Raw genomic sequence first — 19,320 nt, 5'->3', positions numbered from 1 at the left:
CTGCAAATTCATTCTCTTGTCCGTATAGTTTTATAAACATAGAATAATAACTATCTTACACTGTAGAAATAATGTGTGGTCTAAATTCACCTTAATACATAAGTACTGTGCATACTACTTCATTAACTTAACAATATTTTTAGATATTAAACACATTGTCTTGGCCTTATATATGTCACTGTCCATTTGTAACTAGATACTTGTTATTTCTCATTTTCTTCATGCAAAGCATGTATAATTACCTTCATGGAAAGACAAAAGAATACAATTATTTTGTGGTGCGTCTTTAAGTACTTACAATTAAAATAATATCTGAGCTGTAGACCGAAAAATGGACTGATATCTTACAAGTGAAAACATAAAGTATTGTTTGATATATGATTGCTTTATTACAATTTCACAGATATCATCCTAATAAGCAAACAGAGGCAGATTCTGTCATCTATCCAACAATGACACTGCTATCTTCAACTCTGAAATATATACATAACAAACTGGATTTAATTAATACTACTTACACAAAACTACCAAAAAAATCCCACTAAAATATAGCTGTTTGATAGCTAGTAAGTCCAGCGCTGGCCCCGTGTTCACAAAACATTTTTCGATCTCAGCTGAGTTTGAGTTTGATATTTTAATATCAGTTTTACTAAAACTTCAAGGTTAAATTCAATCTGAGACAGACCAATACTGAAGAGCCACTTGAAAATAATGTTAAGCATAAAATTAAGTTTTAAACGTACTCTTTTGACATAAATGACGATTTAAGTTTCATTATCAAACTCAGCTGAGACTGAAAACGTTTTGTGAACACGGGGGCCTGGTCAGCAGATATTAAAGCACATTGTTATAGAGCCAGTATTTTAAGGGTTATAAGATTTGTGTCGAGAAATATGCACTAGTTCTGCAGTAGAGAAAATATTTACCCGCGGTAAAACCAGGGCGTATTTCTCAATGCAAAGCTGATATTTGTATCTACTCTTACAGATTTTATATAGATTATTTGTATGCAAATTTTTTCTGTAGCCTATATGAATTAAAAATACCGCCGTAAATGAGCATTTTATCATGACGATATATATGATTGACATGACGCCGCGAACGATGTGACACCGCGGATATGAAATTTGCACATCAATATGGAAAACATTGACGTCTCGGGTCAATTTCCAAGTACATTGGAATTGAAAACATGATAATTTGCACTATATGCTGGAACCTATAATAGTTGACAACCATTTTATGGAATCACTTAATCTGCACAATATGTTAAGTAAGACGATTGTATGTTCTTAGTTTGCAGTCTAGTTTTGTATAAGGAAACATTTTTTCTTATATATGTTGTTTTTGCAAAAATTTACACAGGGATTTCCCTAAATAAAACTTACATGTTTTGCTCACAAAATTTAAATTTTACAAATAACCGTCAAAACTAAACATCCTCCAACCATCCCTGGAGACATGTAGAATAGTGTATGATTTAGTTTTGGCTTTTGTAACAAGAACGTTTCGAATAACTTTGCTAAAGGTTCGGCTGATCAACGATTAATTCATTTAACTTCTTGGGTTTGAATTACACAGAAACAATTAAGGATACTCGTCTACTTTTCCTACTTTTCAGTCGGGTAGACGATAGGTGCCACTCATTGCTTCAGGCGTGGCCAGGGATCAGGGAAGAACCACAGACCTTTCGTAAACCAGCTGGATGGCATTCCCACATGAAGAATTCTGTACCGCCCAAAGTGGGAATTTGCCACTCGGCCACGGAGGCTCCTGGCAGATGCAACGAGTCCTAGTACTATAGATAAGACAACTATAAATAGATACGACAATTATAAAAAGATGATACTGTTTTGTCTGGGAAGATATTATAAATAAACTCACGATTTTTCGCAGACATAATAACACTGAGCGTGGCAATTATAATCCGCCCATTTCCAGTGGTAGTTTGACCAGTACACGAGACAATCTTCATCTAAGTGGAGACGAACGCTGTTTGGTTCTCCGGGTCCCCAGTCTGTGAAGGTCAGAGGTTGGTCAATTCCATACCAAAGAAAGTCACCCTCGTAAGCGTCGTCAGATGCTCCAATCCAAACGTGTGCCCCTCCCTCTGTTTTTGACAATAAACATGTAGCTATATTCAAGTGTATGACAGTTAAATTTGGATTTGAGTTAGAAATGTCTGTTTTATCTCCATACTGTCTCATATTTTCAAGATATATTGAACAGGGCGTGCGACATTGATTAATGAGGAATACAAATTAAAGAACTGGGAGGCAGCTTTTTAGTCACAGTGAATACGCGAAAAAAGGTAGTGTCGGAGAAAGAGTTAAAGGGCTACTGAAGGCTCAAACACCCAATATGAGGCTGGCCTGCAAGTGAAGGGGTAACCTTTTCCACAACACAGCTTTGTAAGTGAAAAGGACGGTTATATTACCGACTGTCCATTATTATTTTTACTGAGTACTAGTATATACTACAATGTACTTTATACTTAACTTTACTTCCAAAATATACTTACGCCCCGTCAAATTTTGCATAATGAGTCCTTTAACAAATATGTTTTCTGCATTATCATCTATATACGCCAAATGTGCACCATGACCAGAACAGAGCATCTGCATAATAAGAAAATTTTATCGAGGTTGGAAACAACAGAAGTTATATCATGACTGACATTAAGATATCATAAAACTGCAGTTACACATACTTGTTATTAATCTTTTAGCCTGCTAAATTTCTAGAATGGTCAAGTCCATCATTCATTTTGGGCAGTACCATTTATTATTTGTAGGGTGTTCATTGAGAATTTACGAACCGAATAGCGAAAAATGCACATCTTGGTCTGCACCGGTTGCAAATGCAGAATCATTTGCAGCCAGCAGGCTAACAGTTAAATAGAATAATGGACTTCATTGATGCACATAAACATAAGCTTAGTTTGTTTTACTTGCAAGTTGGGACATGTGTTTTATTGGACTTAGACAAGAGTATGTAACACCCATAAAGTCATACATAAAGTCATATGTTTTAGACAACGTTGCTTTACGCAGTGGTATAGTCCTTCAGTTTACCAAACAATGCTGTTTGTTATATCATAAGAAATGAATATAAAACGATGAATGGTATTTTAAAACCAGAGATGTTCTTGTGTATATTGACGGAATAAAGTCTAATTTTAATTTTTTGATTATTTAGTTTAGGAATTATCAAGTCTACACAACAGTCATATTTTGCGGTTCACGGCAAGATTATCATAATGTATCTCCCTTTGGTGGGCGACTTCAAAATTGCGTCAAATTACAGCACATGTTCAAAACATTCATACAAGTTAAAGAACAGCAGTAAATCTTCCGAACTATCTATAATGTATAACCTTGCTACAATGTTTTTATACTGTATGTTATTATTTCAATTTGAAACTTAAGGTACTACAAAACTTCATTTTAGCTAGGGACAGTTTGAGCAAAACACGGACAATTGGCGATTTTGTTTTCAGTAAAAATATACAAACTTGAGATTCAATCCAGTTGTACTTGTCTTTAGTGTGCAACATATAACAGGATTCATCGTGATGCACCCAGCCCTTGGCACACTGTGAGTCTTGTCCTGAAGACGAAAATTAGAAAGTACTCTGTGGTTACGCCATGCCACACACCAGTTTTTATTTGATTCAACGAATAGACAAACATGTCAATTAATATTGAAGCATTTCTAGGCAAACTGTTCCTTTCAATTTCTGAGCAAAGAAGACGAGCTTGAAACTACTCTAAAGAAATGTTTCATTATCGCTTAATTACGGTGCCCCTAAAGTGACATGTTACACACATTTTTTCCAATTAGGTAATGTGAGACTTTTTTTATTTCGTTTAAACGAAATAACTTATTTCGTTTAAACGAAATGATTGAAATAACTATTTCGTTTAAACGAAATGGTTTCGTTTAAACGAAATAAGTTATTTCGTTTAAACGAAATCATTTCGTTTAAACGAAATCATTTCGTTTAAACGAAATAAAAAAAAGTCTCACATTACCTAATTGGAAAAAAAGTGTGTAACATGTCACTTAAGGGGCACCGTAAAAACCGAGTGATAAATTCTATTGTCGGAAATGGAACTTCTTGTTAATTATCATAGACATTTTTTATTATCTTATATTTTTATACTAACTATGATATAGATTTTTATCACCTTTAAAGTCACACGATTCATTTTTTATAATGACATTGACTTGCAAGCATTTAAATCTTTTATTTACGATTTCAGACACTACAAATGACAATAATTATTCCTTAAATGCCATTTTGTTACTTTGTAATCGCTTATGTCTCATGCAGTATCGAAGCCTGTTTGAAGAACGTGAAATTGAAAGTAGAGAATTTTTGATGGTTTTCGCATAAGTCAGACAAAGTCGCGGATGTAAAAATTCAACAAACGTGTTGCCACTTCTCCCATGTTTCATTATTCAAATGATATCTTTCTTCAAAGAATACAATCATTTGTTTGTATATCTGGCTCACCCTTTTCATCTTTAATATCCCTCATTAATCGTCTCTTTAGGTCAACATTGTTACATCTGCGCATGTGCCAAAGTACTATTTTTAATGCTAAGCAGGTATTTCCCATTGGAATCTTTAAAAGTGCGCCGATATTAACAATTTCACTGCTTCAATTTTGAAAACATTATTATTTGACCACTTTCAAGCAGAAGAGCAGAAGCAGAACAATGTTTCTCTGTAACGAACGGCGTTTTAAGGAAAGTCAACATGCTATTTAACATGCTTTGAATTCTTACCTAAACATCCGCTATATAAATCAAAATTGGATTACCTTTTGCAATGGTTATTACGACACATAGTATAACAATTAATTTATTCACTGTTTCGTGCAACATACTGGAATAGTATGACAGAAATAGATAAGGACTTATCTGACGAAGTCCTTATTCTTGACGCCACAGAGCAATGATATGGCTGAATTATGACACTGCAATTATACATAAACACGGAATCACCTACTTGCATGACCGAGTTATTACTATGATACGAAAAAAAATATATATTTATTTTTCATGTAACAAGGCAACATGTCAACTGGAGCCGGACTTTAAAATTATTAAAATATGAGTAACTAGACTTTAAAATTATTAAAATATGAGTAACTATACCTCAGCATGAGTTTCATCTTTCTTCACAGCAGCCTCAAACAACAACACAGCATTTGGTATATCTCCCTGACGGTAAATTTATGACGACATAATTATAGAACTACTTTTGGCTCCATGCATGCGCCAATAAATAGTTTCCCTTTTTCACCCAGTCTTTACGTAAAAGACAAAAAAGCACTGTTTAACTGTTGAATAGAATGGAGAGGGCATTTAATGTTCAATATGTGTGTGAACCCATGTTAGAGGTTTGTATTCCTAATAAAATCTAAAAGAAGATCCTTTGGAAACACAGAATGCAACCAAACGAAAAAAAAATAGCAGACACGATTTGACTGAGTCTGTTCATGAGAGGTAAAAGAAACTGCAACACGCATTACGCCTCCTAGTACCAGCTTCAACTGAGCTCTATTTTCTATCAACATTGATAGGACTCCATGATCCCAAAGGACTAGAAAATATAACAACTCTTCAAGTACGTCCTAGTACAGGGTGACTTTTTACAGCCGCCACACATCACTTAAAGTTGTCGTAATAGTTAATAATGTCTATAAGAATCCGCGTTTATGTTCTTTTTTTATCTCTGTATTGATATGTAAGTTTTACTTTTAGCTCACGCTTGTCTTTTTGTTTCTTAGCTTGTAAACTACAGCCTCTTCTGTTTTTGTGTGTGTTTAATCCTTACCATGATTACAGTATATTTTGTTACTCATCGTTTGTGTGACTTATATTTATTTTATTCTCACTACTTAAGCTTATTATTTGTCTTTCATGATGTCATCCAAAATGTTTTACAAATTTTCAGATGTGATATTTAATGTATTGTGAAACATTTTGTATATAAATATGTATATATATGACGGTCAAATCTGTACATAAAATATGTCTATTACCGGCAATAGATGAATATTGCATTGACGTGAATATAATGTTCTTTGAATCATTGCATTTATCGCACAAATTTTGAAAATCTTCCGGCGACTTTTGCATTAAAATTTTGAAAATCAGTTACAAAAGAAATCATAATTGCGAATTGCCGTCTCTATCATTACTGGTACAAGAATTGCATGAAGTATCCAGTTAAAGTGGATAATTTGTCTTTCGTTTTTAAATACAAGTAAATATCCAAGGACACAATGTCAAATGTTTATAACATTGTTTCCACTGTATGAATTTTTAAACTTATTCATATTCTAATATTCACCGGCAAATATTTTATTAGAAATCGCATATCGTTATGCTTAAATCGCGTGCCATTACCTGAAACATGACCACATTGGTTTTCACCTAGGTGGTATAGGTGGTAAAGGAGCGTGGGAGTGTTTTGCACAGTTCATTACTTTTCATGAACAGTCTCAATCAAATAGAAAAATTTGAAACTCCAACAGTCGCCAAGCAATACAATGTGACAATAATGAAAGTATTGCAGGCTCGGTTTGAGTGAGCCTGTTCGTGTTCAAGCCGAATATGCTATTATGTTCCTTGGTTACCCTAAATTATCTTCTTTTAGATTTTATTAACATTCACACAGACGTCTTTAAGTAATATGTATCTTTCGTCGAACGATTGTTTCTCAATACTTAATAAGACATAATTATTGTTATTTTTTCTATCCTCGTCAATACAACTCTATAACAGAATTCAATATAAGCCGGGGTGTGAGGCTTGTGGCATTGCCATTACGTCTCATGAATAGACTCAGTCAAAACAATTCTGCAATTGCTTTGTTTCTTTACGTTCTCCGTGTCCAAAAGATCTCCTTACAGATTTTTTAAAATATATTTACATCACAGATACTGTAACTCCCATACAACAGGCCTTTCCTATGCCCCACTGATGCAGATATGTTTGTAAAAACCTTTTGTCCATCTGCGTTTAATATAGTATTCAAAAACATTATCTATTTGGAAAGCTTTCGTCAAATAACAAAATTTTGTTTTTTCTCTACCCGCAAGTTGAATTTAGGACACTATGATTTGGGCCAATTTTTAAGACGTCAGTGTAAAAATTGTTCTCGGGGATACTTTAAACTTGAATTGCCCATTGATTTAATAAAACTAATTGGAAACATTGTATAATTTATTTCATGTCATACACAAACTTTGCACTGTTAAAGAACAAAGAGATGCACTGTTCCGACAAATTATCCGACAACTGAACCACTTTCAACACTGAAATACACAAAATATATAATGACATGTCATAAAACACACACCCAAACGTTATTATGGTCAGAAAGACAACTGTTATAAATGTATATTTCAACTGTATTGAAAACAACCTTAAATTAGTGCACATCTACAGACATTCGATCTAAAGGTTAAAAAGAATATTTGAATTAAATGATTGAGGAAAAACTATGTTGGTTTACTTACGCACTGTAAAATATTCAAGCTTAATTAATTAAAGCTTAACGGCTTTTGATTTAAAATATATAATAGTACCAACGTAGCCGAAATGGGTAAGAACAAAGTTTCAGGACCAAAACACAGCTATGAAGTCCTACACAATACACTAGCTAGCAAATCTAAGAAATGTGTATGAATTTAAAAACATACACGTATCTACGTAAATAGAATTGTAAGCGACGTTACGTAATATCTTAAGAGATATATCCATAAAATCTTCAATTTGCGAAACAAAGAAATTGGTTTTAAATTCTAATTTTGATTGGGAGTCTATCTTGTCTGAAGATTATCAAACACCTGCACACAATGTTACATGTGCATGCACAATTGAACAAGTTTGAACAACAAAGAAATACTACGGGCAAAGACCGCTTCTCTGCTAAAAAAAAAAAACGTGCATCTAGAAACAAACTAAGCTTCGGTCTATAGATCATCTTCACACACCTGCACATAATACATCAGCTCACTGTATCTACTAGTGCTGTCTATGCATGTCGCTTAAATGCAACCACAATAACTAATATTGTCCATTATAGTCCAAAGTAAAATGTGTAAAGTTCCTCATTAAGCACACGCGGACAAAATACTGCTACATATCTGTCTACATGGTGAAACAGTTCGGAAAGCGAAAACCTGACTAACTACAAACTCTTTACTAAGCTAAATTTATCAGCGCATACCGAATGCATGGTGAAAACATTGCAGAATATTTTTCGAAATGACGAATGGACAGATGACCCGGCATTTTTGTTTTCTTGGTTTTGTTGTATTTTCTTCTGTCGTTTGTTTTTATCATTAGCGTGACGAATCATAGTTTATTAACCTTTAGCCTGTTGTCGGCAAGTGATTCATCCTTTGCGACCAGTACAGACCAAGATCAGCCTGCACATCCGTACAGTCTGATCATGTAGAGATAGACCCTAATATTTTCAATGATAGTAATACATTAAATAAAGTCTAGAAACTGGTTTCCAAGTCCTTGAAATAACAAAAAAATGATTTCACAATTGTGAAGTTTATGATTGTTTTGTTAATATCAATAACAGAAGTTTTAATTTTTGATTTAAAGTTGTGATCCACACAGAATGACAACTCTTGCCTTGGGCTAGTACTTATAAGCAGAGATATCTGTTAGTTTACTTCCCTTGCAATTACACAATTGAGTGGAAAATGAAAACTGTTTTAGACAAAATATCATATTTTTTTGCACAACAAAAACATTTAGGATTTATTCATTTGTGTTTGATTTACACCTCAAAACATGGTTCCTATGATTCTGTCAACTTACATATGGTAAAAAATTAACTTTTAACAAGCCAATAATAAAATGAAGTACCAGTAAGTAACTAATAGTACAGATAATACAGTTTTGCTTGTATCAAAATGTCGCAATAGAAGCAGTTTTGTAATACAGAACACCTGGAAGGATTAGTAAAGGTGCAATTATATTGATCTCTATTTCCTATGCCTAGATCATGGTCTTCACTGTTCACTATTCAGTCGGTAAATTTCTAGTGAACAGCCCTTCAAATAGTAAGCCCAAATTGAATGATGGACTTGTCCATTTTAGAAATTTTGCAGGGTAAAGGTTAAGCATCTTGTCACTACATGGTTATAATTATGATTTAACTTACGGTCGTTCACAAATGAAATAATTTACTGCATGACAGTTAAGGTCTGCCCACTTCCAGTTATAGTGTGCCCAGGATACCAGACAATCCTCATCCCCATATATCGGGTTACTGTTGGGCTCATTTGGTCCCCAGTCGGTGAAGGTCACCGGTTGTTCAATGTAATACCATACAAACTTTCTTTCCTCTATTTCATCTGTAGCTCCAAGCCAGACATGGTCTTTACGGTCTATTGGAGCAAATTATGTCATGTATAGTAAATAAATCTTTTAAGAAGGAATATAATTTATGTGAATATTTTCAAATACATGTATAGCTATTATCTCAAAGGATATGTTTATGGGTCTAAAAGCAAAAGTGATAATAGTTCTCGCATCTGCATGTTTTTAAAATAAATTTTGAATTTTGCAACCTGGAAGATGTTACACTAGCTTACCTGTGCTGTTACTCAGCCTCTGGCTTATCATGCCCTTTAGAAAGTCATTTTCAGCTTTGCTTTCTATATACACAAGATGAGAGTGGTGACCGTCGCAAAATGTCTGAAACAGTATTCAAAAGACATGATAAATACTTATACAAACGATTTATGTAAACATCTTATCATTTACGATTACGTGGGCATTTATACTCATTATAACAGACATTGCAAAACCATTTCAAAATTTGGTTGGCATTTGTTCTAATCTTTTGCGTCTTCAACATGCATGGTTACAAGGATAAATATCGAGAAAGGAAAACCACATTCCAAGGAAGCAAGCAGTGTCCCACTAAATAATAACCCTAAACAGCTTAGGTTTTAAATGGGTATGTACCTAAATAATATACACACAAAAATACAAAGTAAGACATGTAGGAAACGAACAGCTATGAAAAACAATAGAATACATTGGAACTTGAAACCCGCTATCACAAGTTAATTATTCACGCCCTTCGAATCCCTTACACTGACAATGATTACTGAAGACTCAAGATCTTAAATGCAAACTGCTTGTGTAAGTAATACTTTACGATAAATTGTCACCTGTGACTCTGCCCAATCGTATCTATCGTGAGTGTGCAAAAAGTAGCAGCTCTCGTCATTCATCGTCCATCCGCTCGGACACTGACATTTTACCGGTCCTAAAAATGATATGTGATGTATCAGTAAGTTCAGAAAGTGAGTTCAACTTCGACCTTTAAAACTCATATTGATAATTGTTCTATATTAATTTTTCTACAAAAAAAAGTTTAATAAAACAGTAAAAGATACAAATACAAATGTAAATCCAGATCGAAATGAAAATATCCGTTTCATGCATTCACAAGCGCTTCCTTGATTGAAAGGCAAGGTATTATGAAATTTATTGATACTGGAATAAAAAAGGTCTTTAAATAAAATCGAAAGGGAAAAGTAATCGTTTGAGTATTCCTCTACCTTTCAAGCATGGCTTAAAGTCCAACAAAAACAAAATTAACAACTGAATTATTATTGATTTAATAAAAGATTCGTTGAATTTAAAGTGCTAAGAGCCATCCTTTTGAATAACTGTAAGCAACAACACCTACCTGTACTCAATGTAACACTTCATGGATTCAGAAAAATGATTCAGCGGCAGGACTATTCAGATGGACATTTTGTGCACACTTAGATACTACGTTTATCATAACGTTTACCTGAATAAAAGTTTGACTAAACCTTTAAAATATTATTCAATGAACCTACGCACAAACTGTTTAAAAGAAGAAAGCGTAACACATTTTCCCAAATATCTTTTTCCCAATTTCACATCAAAATATGCCTTTACCTGTAAAAATATAAATACAAAGCAATAAGACCAACACAGTTTTCATGATGTTCTTCCGTCCATCAGTATTAGAGATAACTAACTTAAATGGGTCATTCTTGTTGCCTTATTTCAAAGGGTCAGAATCAAGGTAAATTCAAATTGTTATGTAACAACTTTCCTTGATAAAGAACTCTTAGTTTAAAAAAAAATCAACATGAAGTTGCCTTTGTTAAAACAAAAATAAAAAGTATTCAAACATATACCTTTTTACTCCTTGCAGCATATAAGAAATGTTGTTTAAAGATATCACACTAAAATCGAACCGACACATTTTCTGTCCTTATACTTCAAAATGATTTGTTCGTTAAAACGTTCATATAAATGTGTTTATCCCCCCTTATTTCAAAATTGTTTTGAATAAGCAAAAATGTCTATCTATAAAGGAGATTGTGCTTAGAAATTATACACTTGCCCTATATGATGTAAATGCCTACTACCCATGATCTATTTTGAAGAGAATATCAAATATGTAGCTCAAGTAATGAAACTGTAACAAAAAATGTACATATTTAATAATTCTAACAGTTATAAACTGAAAATGAAATCTGTCAGTATTACAAAATACTGCGATATTTCAAAAAAGATTCAAGTTTATCAATTTCCCTTATTTGCATCACCTAAAAATATTGTAAAACATACAATAGTTACAAGTTTTGTAGAAAAAAAAGAAGAAAAGTATCAAGAAAAGAAAGGTGATGTTCTCTGCAAAATAAGATATCATTGGGTATCCGTATTGAGCATATTATATATGTTTTCAAGATTATATTTAATAAATAAATTGTAAAAATAGCACTTTACGTTAATAAGTTTAATTACTACTGTATATGAAATTTACTTCTTAAAAATGAAAAGAAATCATCTATTTCGTTTAAAGTAAAATAGACAATTTTAAACAGCCAAATAGTCAGTTTCAAACAATTAAAATGGTACAAAAATATGTTTACTGTGACAGGCGTTTTACGAATTTCTCAGTTTTTAGAATCTGTGCAATATTAGATAACAGTGCTCGTCAGTGAAATCTATGTACATATTTTCTGAACTTCGTCCTTGTATATATTACTGACAGCTCATATTGAATTTAATCTGTTATCAGTACTTTATGATGTTCTACATTTTCTGACCACAGATATGAAATATATGCGCTATTAGACATATTTATATTTGGCAGTATCTTGAGCGACCATACAGTTTTACAATTAACCAATAAGTTGTTCAACTAATAACACGAACTGCAAATGAAGCAAGATGAAAACCACAGATCTCATCAAGGATGCAGGGAACCTTGTCATCGTGATAGAATCAAAGCCTTTATTGAACGGAATTCAATATAATTAGTTTACGAGAGGCATTTTAAAAACAATGACAATCGTGCTGGTATATGATATACACTTTGTGTACAGATTTCAAATTTAATTTATCCCTTCCTTCAAAACATTCGCCCTTTGCTCAAACGCAGTTCTGTAGTCGAGAAATTAAAGAGGTGAACATTGCAGAGTATTTGCGCCATGTCAGCATCTTTTTCAGCCTTGGAAAGAGGAACAAGAGCTGTCACTAATGGTGACAAATGCTCCCCAGCACCTTGATCTTTGACCTGGTGAGTAAAGTGCCTTCATGCAAAAAGTTAACGTTGGCCCTTTGACTTTGACCTTTGACCTGGTGACCCCAAAGTCAGTAGGGGTAGTGTACTCAATAAGTACTATCAGCATGTGAAGTTTGAAGGTCCTGAGTGCAGTGGTTCGCGAGTACAGTGCCTTCATGCAAAAAGTTAACGTTGGCCCCTGTGACCTTGACCTTTGACCTGGTGACCCCAAAGTCAGTTGGGGTCGTGTGCTCAATAAGTACTATCAGCATGTGAAGTTTGAAGGTCATGGGTTCAGTGGTTCGCGAGTAAAGTGCCTTCATGCAAAAAGTTAACGTTGGCCCCTGTGACCTTGACCTTTGACCTGGTGACCCCAAAGTCAGTTGGGGAGGTGTACTCAATAAGTACTATCAGCATATGAAGTTTGAAGGTCCTGGGTGCAGTGGTTCGCGAGTAAAGTGCCTTCATACAGAAAGTTAACGTTGGCCCATGTGACCTTGACCTTTGATCTGGTGACCCCAAAGTCAGTAGGAGTGGTGCACTCAATAAGTACTATCAGCATGTGAAGATTGAAGGTCCTGGGTGCAGTGGTTCGCGAGTAAAGTGCCTTCATGCAAAAAGTTAACGTTGGCCCCTGTGACCTTGACCTTTGATCTGGTGATCCCAAAATCAATAGGGGTGGTGAACTCAATAAGTATTATCAGCGTGTGAAGTTTGAAGGTCCTGAGTGAAGTGGTTCGCGAGTAAAGTGCCTTCATGCAAAAAGTTAACGTTGGCCCCTGTGACCTTGACCTTTGACCTGGTGACCCCAAAGTCAGTTGGGGTGGTGTACTCAATAAGTACTATCAGCATATGAAGTTTGAAGGTCCTGGATGCAGTGGTTTGCGAGTAAAGTGACTTCATGCAGAAAGTTAACGTTGGCCCATGTGACCTTGACCTTTGATCTGGTGACCCCAAAGTCAGTAGGAGTGGTGCACTCAATAAGTACTATCAGCATGTGAAGATTGAAGGTCCTGGGTGCAGTGGTTCGCGAGTAAAGTGCCTTCATGCAAAAAGTTAACGTTGGCCCATGTGACCTTGACCTTTGATCTGGTGACCCCAAAATCAATAGGGGTGGTGAACTTAATAAGTATTATCAGCATGTGAAGTTTGAAGGTTCTGAGTGAAGTGGTTCGCGAGTAAAGTGCCTTCATGCAAAAAGTTAACGTTGGCCCCTGTGACCTTGACCTTTGACCTGGTGATCCCAAAGTCAGTAGGAGTGGTGTACTCAATAAGTACTATCAGCATGTGAAGTTTGAAGGTCATGGGTTCAGTGGTTCGCGAGTAAAGTGCCTTCATGCAAAAAGTTAACGAACGAACGAACTAACGGACGGACAGTTAAAAACTAATATGCCTCCCTTCGGGGGCATAAAAAGTCATAAGGACTTAGATCTGAAGAATTAGCGGGTTTGATTTGTACCACTTTTTCATCTCTCAGAAAGTTTTGAATGATAGCACTGGAGACCGCGAAGACCAGTCCTTAGACGAAATCTTTTGTATTTTCCTTTAACAACTTTCAGTACTTTGTCCTATAAAACTTTCCAGTGACTGACTTACCTGATTGTACAACAGTACCCTTTGAGTGTAAAAAAGAAAATGGAATACAAAACCTTTTTGACATGTTGAGGTCTATTTGCAATTACTGGTCAACCTTGATGACAGTCCTATGCACATGCACAACTTGCGTGGATAAAGACAATCGGTTCTATAAAAACACCATAAAAAGGCATAAAACGCAACTGAGCTAAATGTAGACAGGCTTTATTAAAGTGTCTGTACATGAGAAGCATTTAAAGATTCAGAAACACTGTATGGATTCTAAGACCTAAAAAGGACATGAAGCTGAAATCAACCAGATTTCAGTTGACTACACAGTTATTTGAAATACTGAAGCATACTAATCGAAACTTCTCACGCTCCCTCGATATTTTCGTGATAAAACGAATATTACATTGATGAAATTTCTTAAATGCTTGGAAAAAATGTTTTAAATAACATATTGAAATTTAAACAAACAGTGGTATCATTTTATTTGTTTAACAACCTCTATCAATTTTCAAAAAGTATCAAATATATACCTGAACGTTTCATTTTAACAAATACATATAGCAAACGAAGCCACACAGGGCGCGAAATTCATCCTCTACTAGTACAGACACAGAGCGATCTGACCAGAGGGACAGAGTGAGATAAAGCCCCCCGAACAGATAGAGAGAAATCATTTTAGAGACAGGCCTGTCCGACTAACTTAGCCTAGCTCTTAACTGCGAAAAAAAAGTCTGGTTCTTCAACGTACCCGGTGTGATACACGCGATGCCGTCTTTCCTGGGAAGAACCAGTACAGGCCTCTTAGTTAGGTAGGAGACACTCAAGAGCATCTCAGAAATTTCCAGTGCCTTGACCTGGATTCGAATCCCGGACTTCTGGATTGACAGTCAAGCGTGTTACCACTGGACCACAGGCCCACATTTCTGTCTGGCTTTTAACAAAATTCGTTCGTTTGTTATTTTTAGATATTTATGTGATTTTTTATACTTTTTAGGTTCGAAAACTTGGTTTTGAATTTTTAAGTCATACTTTTAGTTTACACGATTATGATCTTCTGTTTTGCTTTAAACAGTTTAGAGTTTTCATATTCTAAATGTTTAGAGGGTCATTTCTTATACCTTATAAAATATCGTCCTTTTTAAGATTGGGTTAATGTACAAAGAGATTCAGTAAATTCTGTCACTGGTCTTCGAATGCCTAAATTATCAATCGGATCAGGACAATGTTCACGTCAACATTTTAAGGTGTTTTCCTTGCACAGAAAAACACCATCTGAGTCTTGCTGTCCATGACCTTAGTGCTGTTAAGTAGACTCCCCTAGGTATAATACTGAGACAATGAAAACCTGTAGAACCAAGAACACTTCTAGTATGTACCTGCTAGCATTACTTTAGCAAAGAAAATAGAAAATAAAACAGGGAATTAGGTTAAGAGAAAAAGGTGAGTGCTCAACCTGAATAAACTTTTCCTGTGATGAGAAAGACTACAATGTGCTTTTTGTGGGCGGACGCATTATTATGAAAGAAAGCTTTTGTTCAGCGTTCTGATACCCTAAGAGATTTGACTGTTTCTTAACATGCATTTGACGTATTTCGAGTTATCACATTTATGATTGTGTTATATATGTTATGTATGTCTTGGCCGTATTCATTTTGATATAAATTTGTTAGATAGCCTAAGGCAATTCTATTTGCCGATTTGTCAATAAAAATTGAACTGAACTGATTATGAATAAACTGTCTGCTTTTCAAACCTTCATATCACTTGGCCATGCATTTATTAACATAGAACTTGTTTTTACAAGGTTGCGCACTTGTATATATCAAGGGAAGGTTGAAAGAAATATAACGTCCATAATATTCGATAGGTTCTTGTTTATTCTAGTTAATTACAACGCCAAAGGAAAAGTCAGAGTACTTTCCAACATGTTTTTATCCAACAGCAGATCCATCAGGGACTCTGAAAAGTTAGGCTAGAATTAACGACAAAGAAACGTGTTATATTGATATCTTACTGTCTGAAAAATACGTTGCTGTGGTGGTGATCCAAAATTTTGTTTGTGTATTTACAGTGTTCAACATTTGGCCATGTTGATGATTCCATCTTCAGAATGTTAGTCACAGATACAGATGCTTTTATTACAGAAATTTCCCATGGTGCTTTAATCTTTACCCTGCTAAATTTCTAAAATGGATTGGTCCAGTATTCAACTTCGGCAATACCACTTCTTTTTCAAAGATGAGTTCACTGAAAATTTACTGACTAAAAAGCGAACAGTGTAGACCATGATCAGCCTGCAAAGATGTTCAGGCTGATCTTTATCTACACATCTACACTGGTCACAAAGGCAAGACCATTTGCCACCAGCAGGCGAAAGTTTATGTACAAGTTGTAAAGCACATACATAGACCCTCAGTGTAAAGTCACATCGGAAAGACTATAAGTATTTCTAAATGAGAAGTGCAGCCTCAAGTTGTTTATGAACCTACAACATTCCTCTTGGAAGCCAGTGTCGTAAGCACCAAATTAATGAGGACATACTGATGATTTTTATAAACAAACTTTCGCGCTTGAATGTATAATTATATGCACACTTACATATGAATAGGTGAGGAAGTCATCCAGATAGCTTGCGGAAGGTCGGTGGTTCTACCCGGGTGCCCGCTCGTGATGAAATAACGCACAACCGGACACCTGGGGTCTTCCTCCACCATCAAAGCTTAGAGGTCGCCATATGACCTATAACTGTGTAGGTGTGACGTTAAAACCCATCAAAAAACATCATATAAATAAAAAAAATTCACCTACTTTGGTATTCAACGAAAGAGTATGACTCAATAGCATTAATTACTCACGGTTTCTCGCAAATGAAATAATTAACATTATGGCAGTTTAAATCTGCCCATTTCCAGCCATAGTTTGCCCTTGCCACTAGACAATCTTCTCGTCCCCAGGTTGGATTGCTGTTGGGCTCGTGTGGTCCCCAGTCAGTGAAGGTCACAGGCTGTTCTACACCATACCATACAAACTTGCGTTCCTCTATCTCATCAGTAGCTCCCAGCCATACATGGTCATTATGGTCTAAGATAAGAAAATAGATCAAACGTTTAAACGAAATTACGTAAAAGATAAGCTACAAATTTCTAGACATTGATTTTCTGCTGTTACAAATGAACTTGTTCTCCAAATAGGATGTACGTTTTATTTTCAGCATATTTAATACTGTTAATATTTAACTTGATTGGCATTTCGGACAACTACTTAAAAATATTTGCTGATGTGCTTCTTTAAAGTTTTCGTCTCAATGAGGGTTATTATACAACATACTACGGGAAAGATATTTTAAACAGCAATGGCTATCTTCAATCATTAATAATCAGTTGTTAGTAAATATAATGGGTGACGCTGATAAAGACTATTTTTCTGCTTTCAATTTTTTTGATAAAAGCATTTCATACACGAAAGGCAGTAGTTAATGACAAAACGATAAAAGTTGAATTTCAATCTGTTGCTGTCGACAATGCACTTGTAAATATGCTTTATGTGTTTTTCTATTTAGTGAACTGTTTCAACATACTTGTGAATTATGCCAGTAGTATATGACATAACTTTAACGGCATTTTCTTTGAATATGTATACGATTACTATTCTTGAAGATGAGAGTAAAGACTAGCACATAGTAAGACTTGATTATCTGTATATTACAATTTAAACACGTTGTTTAATGATATAATTATTTTATAACAAGGTTTATTAACGGAAATAAACATTTCGCAATATTACTCTGTACGATAAATGTTGCCATGTTAAATGTATTTTGGGCCGGAGGCCTTTCAGTACGAATAAACTATATTGTATTGTATTGTATTGTATTGTATTCCAAAAAGACCCGATTTGAAACACCCTTGAATTTAGTATATTTACCCCATATGCACAAGTAAAATCAAACAAATGCAGTTAGACAACAACAAGGTGTAGTTAAGCGACCAGATATAATTCAAGAGTAGTAACTAAAACTGCTTCAATGAATGGCTCGATGATGGCAAAAAAAGCAGCTTACCCGTGCTGTTTCTTAGTCTCTGAGCAAACATTCCCTTTAAGTAATCATTTTCAGCCTTTGTCTCAATATAAACTAAATGTGCACGATGTCCCTTGCAAAACACCTGTAATATTAACAAGAAACAAAAATTACATAAGAATCTTTCATCGCCAGTGTCAACAACATTGCAGACCTGCAGTAACTGCTGCTCATGTTTTGCGGGAGTTTTGGTTTGTACTTCTGTTTTGATGAATAACACAAGTTTCTAATAAATTGGATAAAACTTAATGTTGGTTTCAAGTCCTGTTGAACATGACTTTTATAAAAAGCCAGATCTTTTCTATCTGTTTAGAACAACGGTCCGCACATGTTCCAAACATTTGAGTTCTGTTTTTTTTCCAGTATGCAAGGGTTATTCTCACTGGAATAAAAACAAATGTTTATTTGTTACCTGAGATTCAGCCCAGTCGTATTTATCATGTGTGTGGAGGAAATAACAGCTATCTTCATTCTGAGTCCATCCACTTGGACACTGACAATTAACTAAAACTAAAAAAAAAGCAGATATATTATTTGATTAATGTTCGATATCAATATAAACAGTACTGTATTTACTCGTTTTTGATATATTCTCCTGTTCCTTGGTCTTCGTTTGAAGTACGAGAAGGACATGTGTCGAGTTTCATTCATACTATGTTTTATAGAATACATTTTCTGAACACGTTTTCGTCAATCAGTTCTCAGCATCTCTTTCATGTACATTCAGCATTCATCGTTTGCCCCCTGCACAGTGAAGTTAAATAACATTTATGTTTTGCAGAGATAAATACGTACTTCAGTTTTTAGATAGTCTGTTGTAATATTTTTATTTTTATGAAAGTGACAAACATTAGGTTTCAAACGCATTTCTTTGTATATGATACATATATATTTGCAAGTAAACGACAAATAAAAGTATGTCATAATTAATGTGAAAAACTATGGTTAAACTTTACCTGCAACGTTAGACAACAGAAATAATGAGACAACTGGTATCTTCATTTTAGTGAACTACATTGTGTCCACTATCAAGAATGCTCAGATATAG

The 19,320-nt window shown here is 34.7% G+C and overlaps 3 protein-coding genes across 3 annotated transcripts; all 3 read right to left on the bottom strand.

The window, feature by feature from the left end:
• Positions 1-336: 336 nt before the first annotated feature.
• On the bottom strand, positions 337-4,980 carry LOC123541426 (perlucin-like protein). The gene is made up of 5 exons (XM_045326889.2): positions 4,830-4,980; positions 3,515-3,609; positions 2,522-2,618; positions 1,885-2,110; positions 337-473 (listed from the first exon to the last, which is right to left on the bottom strand). The coding sequence occupies exons 1-5, from the start codon at positions 4,891-4,893 to the stop codon at positions 443-445; spliced, it is 513 nt and encodes a 170-aa protein (XP_045182824.2). The 5' UTR covers positions 4,894-4,980; the 3' UTR covers positions 337-442.
• A 2,249-nt stretch (positions 4,981-7,229) lies between these two features.
• On the bottom strand, positions 7,230-11,611 carry LOC123539979 (C-type lectin domain family 17, member A-like). Its single transcript, XM_053526752.1, has 5 exons — positions 10,987-11,611; positions 10,224-10,321; positions 9,639-9,741; positions 9,206-9,431; positions 7,230-7,334 (listed from the first exon to the last, which is right to left on the bottom strand). Exons 1-5 carry the CDS (start codon positions 11,030-11,032, stop codon positions 7,307-7,309), a joined length of 501 nt encoding a protein of 166 aa, XP_053382727.1. The 5' UTR covers positions 11,033-11,611; the 3' UTR covers positions 7,230-7,306.
• A 4,442-nt stretch (positions 11,612-16,053) lies between these two features.
• On the bottom strand, positions 16,054-19,320 carry LOC123540781 (C-type lectin domain family 17, member A-like). Its single transcript, XM_045326057.1, has 5 exons — positions 19,229-19,320; positions 18,685-18,782; positions 18,255-18,357; positions 17,050-17,275; positions 16,054-16,153 (listed from the first exon to the last, which is right to left on the bottom strand). Exons 1-5 carry the CDS (start codon positions 19,272-19,274, stop codon positions 16,126-16,128), a joined length of 501 nt encoding a protein of 166 aa, XP_045181992.1. The 5' UTR covers positions 19,275-19,320; the 3' UTR covers positions 16,054-16,125.

The sequence above is a fragment of the Mercenaria mercenaria genome, chromosome 16 (genome assembly GCF_021730395.1).
Source record: "Mercenaria mercenaria strain notata chromosome 16, MADL_Memer_1, whole genome shotgun sequence".
Classification (NCBI taxonomy): Eukaryota; Metazoa; Mollusca; class Bivalvia; order Venerida; family Veneridae; genus Mercenaria; species Mercenaria mercenaria.
Note: the sequence above shows the minus strand (reverse complement) of the source record. Positions and strands in the feature narration are given on the sequence as shown.

Coding starts and splice junctions, on each gene's coding strand:
- LOC123541426 (XM_045326889.2), bottom strand. CDS start 4,893: ATGTTGCACGAAACAGTGAATAAATTAATTGTTATACTATGTGTCGTA. Junction 3,610..4,829: donor CGTAATAACCATTGCAAAAG/GTAATCCAATTT, acceptor TTTCGTCTTCAG/GACAAGACTCACAGTGTGCC. Junction 2,619..3,514: donor ACAACTGGATTGAATCTCAA/GTTTGTATATTT, acceptor CTTATTATGCAG/ATGCTCTGTTCTGGTCATGG.
- LOC123540781 (XM_045326057.1), bottom strand. CDS start 19,274: ATGAAGATACCAGTTGTCTCATTATTTCTGTTGTCTAACGTTGCAG. Junction 18,358..18,684: donor ACGACTGGGCTGAATCTCAG/GTAACAAATAAA, acceptor TTAATATTACAG/GTGTTTTGCAAGGGACATCG. Junction 16,154..17,049: donor TATTTCATTTGCGAGAAACC/GTGAGTAATTAA, acceptor CTAACTTTTCAG/AGTCCCTGATGGATCTGCTG.
- LOC123539979 (XM_053526752.1), bottom strand. CDS start 11,032: ATGAAAACTGTGTTGGTCTTATTGCTTTGTATTTATATTTTTACAG. Junction 9,742..10,223: donor ACGATTGGGCAGAGTCACAG/GTGACAATTTAT, acceptor ATACTGTTTCAG/ACATTTTGCGACGGTCACCA. Junction 7,335..9,205: donor TATTTCATTTGTGAACGACC/GTAAGTTAAATC, acceptor TGTGTATTTCAG/TGTTGAAAGTGGTTCAGTTG.